Genomic DNA, 12,103 nt, shown 5'->3' on the forward strand with positions numbered 1-12,103 from the left:
GCTGAGACTGAAATTCCTTTTTTGGTACTTGTTAGCCTACCAAAAAGGGCGAAGGATTTTCCTTTACCCAAATGGGGTCGTTTTGAAACAAACCCCTGTTATTTCCTAACGCATGGCTAGGCGCTATCCGTTTGAGGAATCCCTCTTTAAAGGATAGACGGTACCACCTGCTGTCTTGCCACAGACTGTTAGGATAAAGAGGACCTCGCAACCAACGAGGACCTTCCCTTTCTGCTCATAAAGAGTTTGTTCGTTCTGCGAGGGCGGGCGATAAGGCGAAACCCTCCAAAGCCTTCAGAGGGTTTTTCAAAGGGCGCTGGTCGGCTAAACAAAAAGTCCGGCTCAGCCAAGCCTGAAGAATACAGCCTGATGCGCCCCTACCCATCTCTGGGGTGGGGGGATGTCTTCACCGGTTTCCGGATCCATGGCTTGCCAGAACCCCGGACTAAGGGGTTTGCGAGGTCATACGGTCAGGATACAGGATCGAGTTTCGATCACTTCCACCGGTACGATTCTTCCCTTCTAACATTGAACGGTTTCAGGGGTTCTATTCGAACCTGTTCACAATGCCCAGGAAAGAGGGCAAGGTGCGTCCAATTCTGGACTTGGAATGTTGGATACATCCTGGGCAAGAAAGTTTCTCCTTGCGGAAAAACTCCAGAAGGTTCAGTCAATGATTCGGATGTTGCTGTGTCCGTCAATTGGCTGGGATGGATGGTGGCCTTTTTAGAGGCAGTACCGTATACCCAGTCTCATACCCGAATTCTCCTGAAGGAGATTCTTTTCTTATGGAATCAGAATTCCGATTTCCTGGACAATCGGATCCGGTTGAGCGAGCGGACCAGGGAACCTCCGATGCTCAACCAGGGGAAGTCATTCCTTCCGAAAGTATCCAGGTTACCAATAGGGTATCGGAACTGAGAGCGATCATATTTTGTCTGATTTACTGGACCGAGCAGCCCGATTCGGATCCAATCGCACAATGCCACGGTCGTGACTAATGTCAAGAAAGGGGCACTTAGTGTCCTGGTGGCCATCGAAACGACTAGCATCTTTCGTTGGACGGAACGGTTTGTTTCCGGATCTCCCCGCAGTGTTCACTCCGGGGGTGGGAAATCGGCAGGCAGATTATTTCAGCCGTCAGATTCTGGATCAAGGGGTATGGCCTCTTCATCCAGAGGTTTTTCACTAGCTGTCCCTTCATTGGGGCACCCCGGATGTGGATCTGTTGGCATCTTGGCTCAACAGGAAGGTGCGGAGGTTTGTAGCTCGCACCCGCGATCCTCTAGCGGACGCAGCAGAAACGCTGATCCGCCCCGTGGGGGCAGTATCAGCTACGGCATGCCTTCCATCCTCTCAAGTTACTGCGGGAACTTCTTCGCAGGATAGAGGTGGAGGGAATTCCAGTTATTCTGGAAATTCCGGATTGACCTTGTCAAGCCTGGTACGCCGACTTGGTGAGGCTAGTCGCGGACGCTTCTTGGAGACTTCCTCTCAGGGAGGATTTGCGGTCTCAGGGACCGATCTTCCATCTTGCTTTACAATCGCTGGCTTAATGGCCTGGCCATTGAGACCCAGGTACTGAAGGACAAGGGAGTGTCGGCTTCAGTTATTCCTACCTCTAGTTAAAGCAAGGAAAGCGACTTCCAGCACATGGAAGTCTTATATTAGGTGGTGTGAATCTTTTGGATTTCCCCCACATACCTATTCGGTGACCCGAATCTTGGTCTGTCTGCAACAAGGGGTTGAGCAGAAACTGTCCTTGAGCACTATCAAGGGTCAGGTTTTTAGCGTTAGCAATCTTCTTTCAGAAACCTTTGGCTAATCATTCCTTGGTGCGGAATTTCATCCAGGGGGTGCGACATCTGGCTCCGCCAGTGCGAGCACCCTTACCGCCTGGGATCTTAATTTAGTGTGGTCGGTTCTTCAGAAACTTCTCTTTGAAGATATTCGGGAGATTCCCTTGCTGACATTATCCCAGAAGGTGGCCTTCTTGGTGGCCATTACTTCTGCACGCAGGGTGTCAGAACTGGCCGCATTATTTGACGTTCCCCATATTTGGTGGTTCATAGGGATAAGGTGGTTCTTCTTCCAAATCCATCCTTCCTTCCAAAGTGGTTTTCAGAGTTTTCATCTGAATAAAAATATTGTGTTACCTTCCCCGTGTCCTAAGACTAGCCATCCTTGGGAGTTCGCATTACACTCCTTGGATGGGGTACAGAAGGATACACTTGACTACTACGAACTTGTTTTCGTAAGACGGACTCACTTTTTGTGATCACGGATAGCCCTTGAAGGGGGTTGCCTGTGTCTGCCGCGACCATATCTAGATGGACCAGTCAGACGGTGGTACAGGCTTATTCTATTAAGGGTCGGAATCCTCCGTTCCCTGTTAAGGCGCACTCTACTCGGGCGCCTAGTGTCTCCTGGGTCTTCCGCCATCAGGCGTCAGCGATCCAGGTTTTCAAGGCGATGACTTGATCGTCGGTTCATACCTTTACAACATTTTATAAAGTTGATGTGATGGCATCGTCAGATGCCTCTTTTGGCCACAAGGTTCTGCAGGCCGCAATCTGAGGAGACTGTTGGCCTACCTCAAGGGTTTGTTGGGTGTTTCACTTAGGTCTCATCTTTTTGCTCGATGAGTCCTTGATGCTTCTGGTTGGCTCCGGTTGCCTTCTGGATTTTGATTTCTGTTATCCCACCCCTCATTTGTGGTACTGCTTTGGGACGTCCCGAGTTGTTGTTAATCAACGAGGACTACGTCTGTCAATGAGCGACAGAGAAAAATGGATTTTTGTAAAATCTTACCGTAAAATCCTTTTCTCTTAAGCTCATTGACAGACGTAATACCCGCCCCTCTGTTTTTGGGTTGGGTTAAATTCTCTAAACACTGCTTTGTGACATAACTGATTTGCTGTAGCAGGAAGTGAGAGGATATACCCTCTGGGACTGCCCCTAGGGTGTGGCCAGAACGTTTTCTTTCCTGTCTAGTCCTACTCCTGTAGAGGGCAGTATAACCCGAGTTGTTATTAATCAACGAGCACTACGTCTGTCAATGAGCTTAAGAGAAAAGGATTTTACGGTAAGATTTTACAAAAATCCATTTATACGCTGTCTGATTTTCTATTTAGATCATGGTGTAGTTCCATGCTGATTTATGGTAAATTTAGTTAGAGAATTGTTCTGTTTAGTTTAGCATGAGGTTACATGAATTATTGAAGGGAAACTTTCCTAAACAAGAGTCTTGGCGTTGGGGTATTGTCGATGTTCAGCTTCTATAGAAGCTGCTTTTTATTTATGGCCATTTTAAAGGCATTCATTAGTCAGATGTGTTTACAGAAGCCACTTGTAACCTGTATATAATGATCTGACATGATCAGCAGTAATGTTCTATTCACCATACTGCTCCCCTCTGGGGAGTCTGGAACAGCTCCATGGTTTATGGGGAGGTATGGTGGGTGTACAGGGCAGGAAACTGTGTGGGACACATCTGTAATCTGTGTGATTGACCTGAAATCTCTCTCTGTATCTCTGCAGCTTCTGGTGGAGATCCTCATGAGGCCGAGCCTCTTCCCCCAAAGGAAGAAACATAAAAGTAAGTGAATGACCCCCCCCCCCCTCCCACTTCCCATTCTTCATCTACATGAATGTTTATTGCATATAACGTTTAAGACCCACAATTCCATAAAAAACCTCTGAGGATGCAGTTAGGAAGGTAGGCATAATCACTGGCGGTTGGCCAACCTTCTGTTTGTGGTCATATAATTAGGACTGTCAGATTGGGTTGCGAATAGGCTATAAAAACACACAGGAGGGCGCAATACACAGACAATAGGATACACACAGTTTTTGTTTTATCCAGCTGTATTTATTCAGTGCAATTTATAACACCCAAGTGAAAGATCGATATAATCAACAGGTCAGAAATAAAAAATTACCTACCTCCTAAATCACAAGCTGACACTTTTTCTTGCCTGCTGAGATCTTTACCAGCTCTTTAATTTTGCTGCGATGATTTAAATCCAATTGTTTTTTAAAGTGGACCTGTCCACAACCATACTTCTGCACTTGGTTCATTTTAAAGGGAAACTTTTGTGCTGCTACACTGTTAGGCTATTTCTACTTTTTTTTTCAATAGATGTTTTTCTCCATCATTCATTCACAAACGCAGCTCCTGATTATCTTATCCATTGGGTTATACTGTCCCCTACAGGAGCAGGACACTATGCAAAAAAAAAGAGCTGGGCTATGGTCAGTCCCAGGCGGTATACTCCCACTCTCAGCTATAGGCACTCAGTTTTTTCTTTTTCTGCTTAGTCAGGAGTAAGGACCTAGTTCCTTACTCCTGATTGGGATCTGGGGTCTTCGGTCCTGTCAACTTTTTCCTTTTTTTTTAATGGATTTTTCTATTTTTCCTGTGAGAAACTACAATCAACTGCTGGAATGGGCGACATGCTGGATATTATTTAAAATCCAGTGGTCACCCCATTCTGGCCAGCGCGCGCAAGCCTTAGCTCCGCTCTAGGTCGGCCGTGACATAGCCCCACTGGACAGGGGCTGGCCTATGACCTAAAAATCTCTTGAGGGCACATACGACCTGACCTCTTCTTGAGTCGCAGCGTTCCTCCTGGCCGATAGCCCCCCCATTTTGATGGAGGGTAGGTTCTGTCTGGAGCGGGGCCCACCCTGTTCTTGGTATGGTAATTAGCTGTCCCCCCTCTCCCCCTAGAGGGTGTTGGGGTGGACGTGGGCCCCCTCCCTGGGACAGTTGTTCCACGGGGTTTGCCTCCTTCCCATGCAGCGCCCCCCCCTCTCTCTGTGGTTCCTGTTGACACGTCGCCCCCCTCATTTGCCTACCCCCCCCCTTTTTCCCCATAGGGTGGCCATACCACCTTTTCAGGTCGGTCTGGGATGCTGAGCTAGTGGTGGGGGTTTGGGGGGGCATGCCGCCGTCGACTGGATGATCGGCTTTTGGGAGGGGGCTGTACCTGGTGAGGGCTCCTGCCAGGGCCCCTCTTCCTGCTGTTGTAGTTTTTAGGACCGAAGTGGTGCCAGCATTTTCTTGTAGCCTATGTGCTATAGATTTGGCGGCCATGTTTGTGTAGCCTCTGCAGCCTTTTTCTAGTGGTCTCTCCTTGCCAAGAGCAGCGGCCATGATTGTAAAGCATACATGGGCGGTTATTTTTGGCGGAGGGAACTACCTCTTATCCCCTGGGCCTGACTCCTGGATCTTTCTCTTCCTGATCGCCACATGTGTGTGCAGATAGCCTGGTGCTGCGTTGCCTGATCGGTGGGTGGTGAGTCTGGTGGGGTCCTCTCCCTCACTGCTATAGGATCGGTTGGTTCTCTGTGCCTGGTGACCTGTGATGCTGCAAGCGCCGTGGGGGTGTCCCTAGCAGTGTTTGTACACCTTTTTTTTGTGGGTCCCCCGTTTTAACACATTTCCCCATTTGATCCCCTCTGAGGCTGCCGGGCCCTCCAGATCCCAACAATCTTACTGCACTGACGGCGGTCCTGGAGTCTTTGGTGTCCAAGATGGATTTTGGCCTAGGGAAACAGGCTGGCAAAAAGCGTCCCCCCGCCTTCACCTGCCTAATCTGGCTCATCAGATCCTGAATCTGATTTGGCCGCCACTGACGTAAGTCACCCTGCTGGGTCTGTCCACGATAGTTCCATCCTGCTTTACAGTCGCTGGTTTTAACGGCTTGGCTGTTGAAAGGCAGGTGCTGAAAAATGGGTTTGTCTGATTCATTGATTCCTATGATGTTAAAAGCAAAAAAAAAAAATCTACCTCCTAGGAAGATCTGCCATCGTACATGGAAGTTGTACTTTCCGTGGTGTGAGTCTCTTGGGGGTTCATCCTCGCTCTTTTGGTGGCTCGGATCTTGACCTTCTTCCAACGGGGGGTTGAGATGCGCCTGGCCTTAAGTACTATCAAGGGCCAGGTCTCTGCCTTGGTGGTGGTCTTCTTTCAACGACCATTGGCCACACTTTTTCCTTGGTGCGTACTTTTTATCCATGGAGGTCGACACTTGGCACCTCCGGTGCGGTGGTGTGCGGTGCTGTCCATTGCCGATTTGGGACATTAATTTGGTGCTTTCAGTTCTCCAGAAACCTCCTTTTTGAAAATCTTAGGGAGGTTCCCCTGCTTACGTTATCCCATAAGGTGGCCTTTTTGGTGGCAATCACTTCTGTGCGCAGGGTGTCGGAGCTGGCGACATTGTCTTGTTGTTCACCTTACTTGGTTCAGTGATGAGGTGGTTCTTTGCCCCTGTCCGTCGTTCCTTCCAAAGATTGTCTCTGATTTTCATTTGAATGAAGACCTTGTCTTGCCTTCCCTGTGTCCCAGGCCGAAACCTCCTAAGGAAATTGCCTTGCATTCCTTGGATGTGGTTCGGGCAATTAGGGTGTACCTGGCTTTTCCTGGTATTTCCGGAAGTCAGACTCACTATTTGTGCTCACAGATAGACCTTGGAAGGGGTTGTCCGCTTCTGCTGCGACCATTTCTGGATGTATCAGACAGACTGCGTTTCAAGCCTATTCAATTAAGGGTCAGATTCCTCCTTTCCCTGTTAAGGCACACTCTACTAGGGTGCTTAGTGCCTCCTGGGCCTTCATCATCTGGCGTCAGTGATGCAGGTTTGCAAGGTGGGGCTACCTGGTAGTCTTTACACACCTTTACAAAATTTTGTGTGGATGTGTTGGCATCTGCGGATGTTTCCTTTTGGCTGTAAGGTTTTGCAGGCTGCTGTGTAGAGGACCTGGTCCTCTTTGAGGGTGTATTGTTTTTTTCAGGTGAGCTCCAATTGTTATTGGTTGAGCTTCATGTTACCTGCTTGGCTATGGTTTAGCCTTGGGGAATTTTATTTTCTGCTGTTCCCACCCCTCATGTTTAACACTGCTTTGAGACATCCCAATGGTTAAGATCCTGAGCTGTGTCTGTTTATGAACAATGGAGAAAATGGGATTTTATTTCTTACAGTAAAATCCATTTCTCTGATGTTCACTTACGGACACAGCACCCATCAGCACTTTGGATTTCTTCTGACACTGTTTTTAACAAAACTGAGTGCCTATAGCTCAGAATGGCAGTATACCCCCTGGGACTGGCTTATAGGTGTAGTCAAGCTTTTTTTCTGCCTAGTGTCCTACTCCTGTAGGGGGCAGCATAACCCAATGGTTAAGATCAGGAGTTGCGTCCATCAATGAACATCGGAGAAATGGATTTTACGGTAAGACAAAAATCCCAATTTTTTTTTTTTTTTTTTTTGCCATATATCCTTTTTAATCTATTTTTTTTTACTTTTTTTTAGTCAGTGATGACTTAATCAAGGACTGCCTGAGCATCCTGTACAACACCTGTATATGCGTAAGTACCATTTGTTTTTATTGCAATACAATTTACATTGTTTTGTTGTCATTTTGTACAGTGTTGAACAGTGTGTTGATGATTTTCCACCTTTAAAGTGATACTAAAGTCTCTCCTTTATGTTTTAGTTAAAAATAACAAACCAGTTATACTTGCCTCCTCTGTGTAGTGGTTTTGCACAGAGCAGCCCGGATCCTTCTCTTTCTGGGCCCCTCATTGCTCCTGGCACTCCCTCCTGCCAATTGCCCCCACAGCAAGCAGCTTGCTATGGTGGCACCTGAGCTGAGCCGCAGCTCCCTATGTCCATTCAGACACAGAGCCGCTGCCAGGCCCTGCCCCCTCTCCTCATTGGCTGACTGACTTTGACAGCAGTGTGAATCACTGGTGCTGCACTGCTGTCTCAGCCAATAATGAGGGGAGTCCCAGGCAGCCGAGACACTCTTAAGTAAGTATTAGAGGGGCTGAGGGGGGCTACTGCACACAAAGGCTTTTTATCTTCATGCATAGAATGCATGAAGATAAAACACCTTCTGCCTTTACAACCAATTCTTGTCCTGGTGGCTCCCTGTCATACTGAGATGGGAAGTGAAAGTGTATGTAAAGATAAAACACATTTTGGATAGAAAGTGAAAGGGTTAGAATTCTTTTTCTTTTTATTGCTCTAGTGTCCCCACTGTGGATATTCAATACTGTTGGAGCTGGTAACTATTCTTATATCACAAAAACAGGAGGTAAAAAAAAAAGGGGGGGGTGCCTATCTCCTAATTGGGAAGTGTATTCCAGATGTCTAAAACAGGACATTTCCTTGCTTTTGGGAGAGCTCTGCCTACTTCCTGATGTATCACTGGGACAGAATGTGAAGGGAAATCTCCCCAATAGGACATGAAAAGCATAGAATAAAAAAAAAGAAAAGGGGGAAAAAAAAAGGCAAACGGCCACTGCATCGTCGATGCAAAACTTTAAACCTGGATTATTGCATACATTTGATATCTACCAATAGGAAAATGCCTTGGGGGCATAGGGAAGGAATCAGGGGTCTAATGGCACTTTTCCACTGCAAGTACCGGCTTGGCTCCACTCAGCACTGCTTGGCCCAGCTCGGCTCAGTTTGCTTTTCCACTGCGTGGTACGAGTCGGCACGTTTCAGCACTGTATAGGCTCTACTTGGCTCGGTTTGCTTTTCCACTAAAGTAGTAAGTGGGTTGGATTACAACAATTCTCTGACCAATCAGTGGCTAGTAGTGACAAACAGTCAAGGCTGCATGCAAAGGATTGTGGGATATGGTATAGGTACAGCCCGCTTGGAACCCCAACCGAGGTGGGACTGTTTAAGCGAGCCGTACCGAGCCGTACCATGTAGTGGAAAATCGCCGCTGTACCAAACCGTACCGAACCGTTTGAACACGTAACGTGCAGTGGAAAAGCACCTTAATAGACCTTTTAACTCTCCATAGATAGTACCTGTCACTGCCCAAAGCTTCCACAAGGGGTTGTGTTTGCTTGTGATTGCAGTAAAGGTCAATTAAAGTGTTAAAAAAATAAAAAAATAATAATTTTGGGTCAGCATGCATAAACAGTGTTTGCGCCTTACATGTTAGGTAATGCCACGAACATCCGAGTGAGAGCAATAATTGTAGCGCCAGAGCCTACATTTAAACTGGTAACCTGTAAAGGCTTTGAACGCGTTGCCTATAGATTAAAGTATTGTAATTTTGTTGCCATTTCACAGGTGTGCGCAGTTTTAAATCTTGACATGTTTGGTATCGGTTTACTTGGTCCATCGTCATATTTTACATTTTAGCAAAATTGGAAATATACATCGTGTTTGGGTGCAATTCAATTCATTTAAGTGTAATTTTTCCAGAAATGTTAGCATTTGATAAACAGCTGCGCAAATATCGTGCAAAATAAAAAAAACTGCAACTACCACTCATCTTTGTGGATTCAAAGTCATTTTCTAGCAATAAAATGCTGATTTTAGCATTTTATGTAAGAAATGTCAAAACTGCACCAAACAGCAAGTGGTAAAAAAAAAGCCCTGTGTTGTCCTAATGCTTCTAAATGGACAATGTTTTTGGATCGTGTATTGTAAATTACCTGCGTGACTGTTACATATGGGTCAAGGTGCTGCTCTGAGCTGGCAGGAATGACTGTTGTCATTAGCAGGTCACAGTGTTCCTAATTAGCATTTTCCTTTGTTCCTAATAACCCAATTATCTACTTAAGAGGTAGCCACACCAGTAAGGAGATGTCGGGTGTGCTGTCCCATAATGAGGTTCTGTTGTGTTATGTCTGCATGCAGGAATTTTATCTGCTATGAGACAAACATCTGTCATAGAACCTGAGTCACAATGGAATGGATTACTGGTCAGGAGGGAAGGTTAGGATTCTGCACATAAGTAAAGCATTTGACTTCAAGTAATTTTTAGGCCCCTTTCACACTTGTGCGACTTAAAAGTTGTGCTATTTTATTTGGACTTGAAGCAATGCCTGTGTAATCATGAGGTCTATAGACCTCAAAACGTATCAAAGTCAGAACAAAGTAGTGCAGGGACTACTTTGAAGTCCTTGTGACTTGAAGTCGCACAGATATGAATGGTATTCATTGGAAATCATGGAGTACGCCTTGTCATGCTTTGCAGTCCCAAGTCGCAGTACAAGTCGCACACGTGTGAAAGGGGCTTTAATGCGATGCCACATATTTACACATATCCACTCTGGTTGAAAAAAATATTTTCAAATATGAATTTAACTGAGAAGTCCATTCTGTTACTCTTGGTCTTCTCCAAATCCACAATTTTTTTTTTTTTTTTTTGCAATCTGACTTAAAAGGTGGCTACAACATTTGATTCTCATGTTCCCATTGTATGTAGGACGGTAGCCACCCTCTCTTGTTCATTCTTGAGATGGACTATATTTGTAGTATGCATGGAGCAGTGTACATTACTGCAACTAACCTGCACTGCTCAATCCAGATTGACATGAAGGGGAAAGCAAAGGTTTGGCAGTGCTTAAAAGACTTTACAGGCAGGCAGAAAAACACCTTACGAATCAATGTAATGAAAAATAGATCACCGGGCCATTAAGTAGTGGATGTGTATGGATTTTTTTGGAGAATAAGGGTGTTGTTTAAAGTGATCCCTCAACCTCCTTGTGAAGTTCCCTCCTCTCCAATCTGAACAGAGGGCACTGTGTATTCTTTTTTTTTTTTCTCTCCTTCATAAAAGTGCCTGGGCCACCTGGGATATATATGTCACATATCCCTGGAGGCCTTGCGCCTTCTATTCAGCTATTAGAAGGGGGTGGGCCTAACTGCATGTCATTGTGAGGCCCCGCTGGCTGAACCCAGAAAAGTCGGTTGGCCTCTCAATGACGTCACTATAAGATGGTGGCACGGGACTGAGCTGTGTCTGGTCACAGAAGGTGGTCAGCGGAACAACGCCGGATCTGGTGGATGGGTGAGTATCCATACCGTGTGCCTTTTTTTTTTTTTAAGTGGAGTAAAGCCCACCAAAAAAAGTCAATGGCTACAAACACCGTCATCTCAGCTAAGAGAAACTGGCTGTGAAGCCTTGCAGCCCCACAGCCGGTTTCCTACTGCACATGCGCTCCTATGAATGGGCTCACTGCTGGGGTGGGGGGGGGGGGGGGGGGTTGGGGGGACCAAATGTGGCAGGGGGGAGTGGGGGAAGGCAGACAAGCAGAGCTTCCGCTTTTATAACCCTATAGGCCTAATGCACAATGGATTTTTTTGCATCTGCTTCTAGGGGCGTCAGGCTTTTTTGTTTTTGTTTCTCTGCCTCTGAACTCCAATGCATGTTAGCCTTTGTGTACTATCTCACACACAGGCTTTTAGCAAAAGTTAGAGGCAGAAACAAGCCCACTGCCAGGGGGGTTTAACACCAGGCCTGTTTAGCTCTTGAATGTTAATTTTAATGGGCAGAACACATTTTTAGCCAATGAAATTAATAACCACACCCAAATGCTTGATGCCTGTAAATGTGCTTTAACACGCTACACACTTTTACAAGTGTCAAGCTTTTTTTCTGCCAACATTTTGGGTACTAGGAAACGGTTTATACCTTTTTTTGAGGGTTGGGTTTGCCGTCGGTTTCACATGGGGAAGATATCCCATCTCTTGTCCTGTAAATACAGGAATTATTCACTTGAACATTGGGAAACTATCAGCGGGTGTCTGCGGTACCTTTTTATAACGCACATGCAAAATCCACAGGAACGCTTTTTTCTGATTGATCCCTGAATAGAAATATACACATTTGCTGGTTGCGATTTGAGGAGGGAATGTACAGTTGTGATTAGGCCAGATTGTCTGTGTTCTCTATTTCACCGATTGTTTCTTGCACACGAATAACCAAACTTTTTTTTTTTTTTAATATATAGACGGAAGGTGTCACCAAGCGCTTGGCAGAACGCAATGACTTTGTGCTTTTCTTGTTCACATTAATGACAAACAAAAAGACGTTCCTGCAAACGGCCACCCTCATTGAAGACATCCTGGGGGTTAAAAAGGTACTCATCATTTTTAATATTCAGTCAACTAACGTCTGTGGTCATGTCCTCCAAAATAAATGTGGATATAGATCAGTCTTAAAGTTAACTGGTCCTGACTTGAGGTTATGACCAGTAGGCATCGCCACAATATTTTTCAGGTCTTTTGCCATTTTGCCATGTGGCTGCTCTGGTGCTTACTGATCACAGGAGGTATTCCGC

The 12,103-nt window shown here is 46.0% G+C and overlaps 1 protein-coding gene across 1 annotated transcript in view; it reads left to right on the forward strand.

Moving 5' to 3' along the window:
- Positions 1-12,103, forward strand: part of TRPC4AP (transient receptor potential cation channel subfamily C member 4 associated protein) — a 91,765-nt gene that overhangs the window by 53,127 nt on the left and 26,535 nt on the right. Inside the window, exons 4-6 of the mRNA XM_082271362.1 lie at positions 3,541-3,598; positions 7,317-7,372; positions 11,774-11,902. Coding sequence (XP_082127488.1) covers positions 3,541-3,598; positions 7,317-7,372; positions 11,774-11,902 — 243 coding nt within the window. The remainder of the gene's footprint in view (positions 1-3,540; positions 3,599-7,316; positions 7,373-11,773; positions 11,903-12,103) is intronic.

This window comes from Pelophylax lessonae (assembly GCF_965119305.1).
Source record: "Pelophylax lessonae genome assembly, chromosome: 11".
Taxonomy (NCBI): domain Eukaryota; kingdom Metazoa; phylum Chordata; class Amphibia; order Anura; family Ranidae; genus Pelophylax; species Pelophylax lessonae.